This window comes from Tupaia chinensis, unplaced genomic scaffold, assembly GCF_000334495.1.
Source record: "Tupaia chinensis unplaced genomic scaffold, TupChi_1.0 Scaffold000126_2, whole genome shotgun sequence".
Taxonomy (NCBI): Eukaryota; Metazoa; Chordata; class Mammalia; order Scandentia; family Tupaiidae; genus Tupaia; species Tupaia belangeri.
The window spans coordinates 1,263,918-1,266,796 of NW_006159594.1; the positions used below are offsets into that span (position 1 = coordinate 1,263,918).

The 2,879-nt window shown below is 58.7% G+C and overlaps 1 protein-coding gene across 1 annotated transcript; it reads left to right on the top strand.

Annotated features, from left to right (window-relative positions):
- Positions 1-1,072: 1,072 nt before the first annotated feature.
- On the top strand, positions 1,073-1,960 carry PSMB11 (proteasome subunit beta 11). The gene has a single exon (XM_006172352.2). The coding sequence runs from the start codon at positions 1,073-1,075 to the stop codon at positions 1,958-1,960; it is 888 nt and encodes a 295-aa protein (XP_006172414.2).
- Positions 1,961-2,879: the final 919 nt, after the last annotated feature.

Sequence of the window (2,879 nt, forward strand, 5' to 3'; positions counted from 1 at the left end):
CCTTTCTCTTTTGGCCCTGCTTCAATCCATTTTTCTTTCTCCATTTTGCCCATGAGTTGAAAGTGTAAGCTGATAATAAAACATTTTTTAAAGAATTATTCATTCATTCATTTATTTATTTTAATTTGACCAGAGAGAGAGAGGAAAGCAGAAAAGCAAGCCACCAAGACCAGGACTTGAACCATGGCCAGCCATATGGCAGTGGTCAGCGCCTTAATCACCATGCCACCTGCTGGTCCCTGATAATAATGTATATATATATTTTTAAAGAAAGTATAAGCTGATGAAGCCAGCTGGTGGTGTAGCAGTTAAGGCAGCTGGATCCCACATGACCAACTGTGCAGTTTGAGTTCTGGACCTTGCAGCTTGAAAAACATGCCCAGTGTGTGTGTGTACCCAAGATCCTGAGAGGAGGGAGAAATGGAGGAGTTGCATTGTGATTATTTCTGAATGGGGGTGCTTTCTTGCTTTCTCTCTGTCTCTCTTCGGCAAGTGTACATACCCTCTGGCAAAACTTAAAAAATAAAATAAAATAAAATTTAAAAAAAAAGAAAGAAAAGAAAAGAAAGTGTGAGCTGAGACTCTTGAGTTTTCTGAAGAGGGTCCTCAGTGTTAAGCTCTCTTGCCTCAGTGGGCCCTTCTTACCCTATCAGAGCACAAGAAAGCAATAGGAGCCCTCTGCTCCTTCCATTTCCTTCGCAGTGATCAGGCCCCCGGCTCACTCCAGGTAGTGGGGGGATGACAGACAGGCGACTCCTTGGGTGACTCTCAGATGCGTCATGGGCTGCTGGGCTGCGGAGGGTGAGGTTCTGATAGCCGTGCCAGCGTCCTCCCAGCACTTGCCTGCACTGGCCTCCTCCTGTCTCCCGGGCTGTCCTCTGAGGAGAAGGGGGCTGCTCTGTCAGCCAATGCCCAGGCCTGATTTGGGGCTGGGGGGAATGAAGCCTCTGGTCACACGCTTTCCTCGCTGGCTCTGGCTGCAGCCCAGCTTCTCCTCCGCGTCCCTCTTCCCCCACCTGACTCCAGCCCACAAAGCCCTGCCCCACTCCTTTCAGATTCATTCAGCCCCAGGATGGCTCTGCAGGATGTGTGCAAGTGGCAGGCCCCTGACACCCAGGCACCATCCCCTCACCTGCCTCAGGCTGGTGGCTGGGCTGTGCCCCGAGGCTGTGACCCTCAAGCTTTCCTGCAGAGCCATGGCCCTAGGCTGGCCCACGGCACTACCACCCTGGCCTTCCGCTTCTGCCACGGTGTCATCGCGGCAGCCGACTGTGGCAGCTACGTGGCCTGTCCAGCCTCGCGCAAGGTCATCCCTGTGCACCGGCACCTCCTGGGGACCACCTCTGGCACCTCTGCCGACTGTGCCACGTGGTACCGGGTGCTGCAGCGGGAACTGCGGCTTCGGGCGCTGCGGGAAGGTCAGCTGCCCAGTGTAGCCAGCGCCGCCAAGCTCTTGTCGGCCATGATGTCCCGCTATCGGGGGCTGGACCTGTGTGTGGCCACGGCCCTGTGCGGCTGGGACCGCTCTGGCCCTGCCCTCTTCTATGTCTACAGCGACGGCACCCGCCTGCAGGGGGACATCTTCTCCGTGGGCTCTGGCTCCCCCTACGCCTATGGCGTGCTGGACCGCGGCTACCGCTACGACATGACCACGCAGGAAGCCTACGCCCTGGCTCGCCGCGCCGTGGCCCACGCCACCCACCGCGATGCCTACTCAGGGGGTTCCGTAGACCTTTTCCACGTGCGGGAGAGTGGATGGGAGTACGTGTCACGCGGCGATGCCTGTGTGCTGTACGCGGAGCTGCGGAAGCTCCCAGAGCCGGAGCAGCAGGAGGAGGCCAGCCAGGCCCGCCCGGAGCCGCCAGGCTCCCGCTCCCGTTCTGGGGAGCTGGGGAAGGAGAACTCCCTGCCCGGCGTGGGAGTTGACACCAGGAGACTCCAGGATGCCAGCAGAGACTGAGAGGCTGTGAGAAACTGCAGGCCTTGGGGGACCCAGCCAGGGAGTGGGTGGGAGGCTGGGGCAGCAGTGGGAGGCCCTGGGCTGCCGGCCCAGCCCTTTCAGGTCTCCAGCTTCATTTGTTCCAAGTCTCTGTCCTTTCTGACCCCCAGGGTTTCTGACGGCTCTGGCCCACATGTTGGTATTGAGCCCAGTGAGTTGGGCCAGCCTCCCTCACAGCACCAAGTCTGCCATGCCCCATGCCATGCTGGGTGCTAGACCCTCTTTTCTTGTCATCCTCTTATCTGTTCTGCTAATCCCTCCCAAGCCTCTCTCCCTCCCTCCCATCGTGGTCCACTACCTGTCTGTTTCCGAGTCTTGGTCTCTTTCTCATCTGTGAGGTAAGGCGGCCGCAGGGGAACCTCTCCGAGGGGATGGTAGCCCACCGGTGCCTAGGATGGAGAGGGATGCCCCTTGGGTATGGTGGGCCTGTCTCAGCTGTCCTCTGCCTTGACTGCTCCTTCACTGCACGAGAGCTCATGCTGATTCCATTAGGTAAAGTGGGCCTCACTCTGCAGAAGATTCCTGTTCAACATGTTGACTCGACTTGCTGCAGGTCACCCAGTGAGTGGTGGAGGTGAGGCTGTCTCCCAGGCCTTCCCTTCCAGAGCCTGTGTTCTTTCAGCACAGCGTCCCGGACACTTCCCTCTCCGGCCTCTCTTCCCTGTAGGAGCCAGGCGAGTGGCATAGAGAGAGGAGCTGGGCCAAGGCCCTGGGGCCAGGGAGGAATGAGCCCCACCGAGGAGTGGCGGCCACGGCCTGGTTGGACGGCTCAGGGACGCTGACAACACCCGCTGTACCACCACCAGTCTCTTCTGGCCCTGTCTGCGAGGGCCTGGAGCCATCCCCACAGCCCGCCCTTCCTCTCTAACCTACCGCTGCC

Coding starts and splice junctions, on each gene's coding strand:
- PSMB11 (XM_006172352.2), top strand. CDS start 1,073: ATGGCTCTGCAGGATGTGTGCAAGTGGCAGGCCCCTGACACCCAGGCA.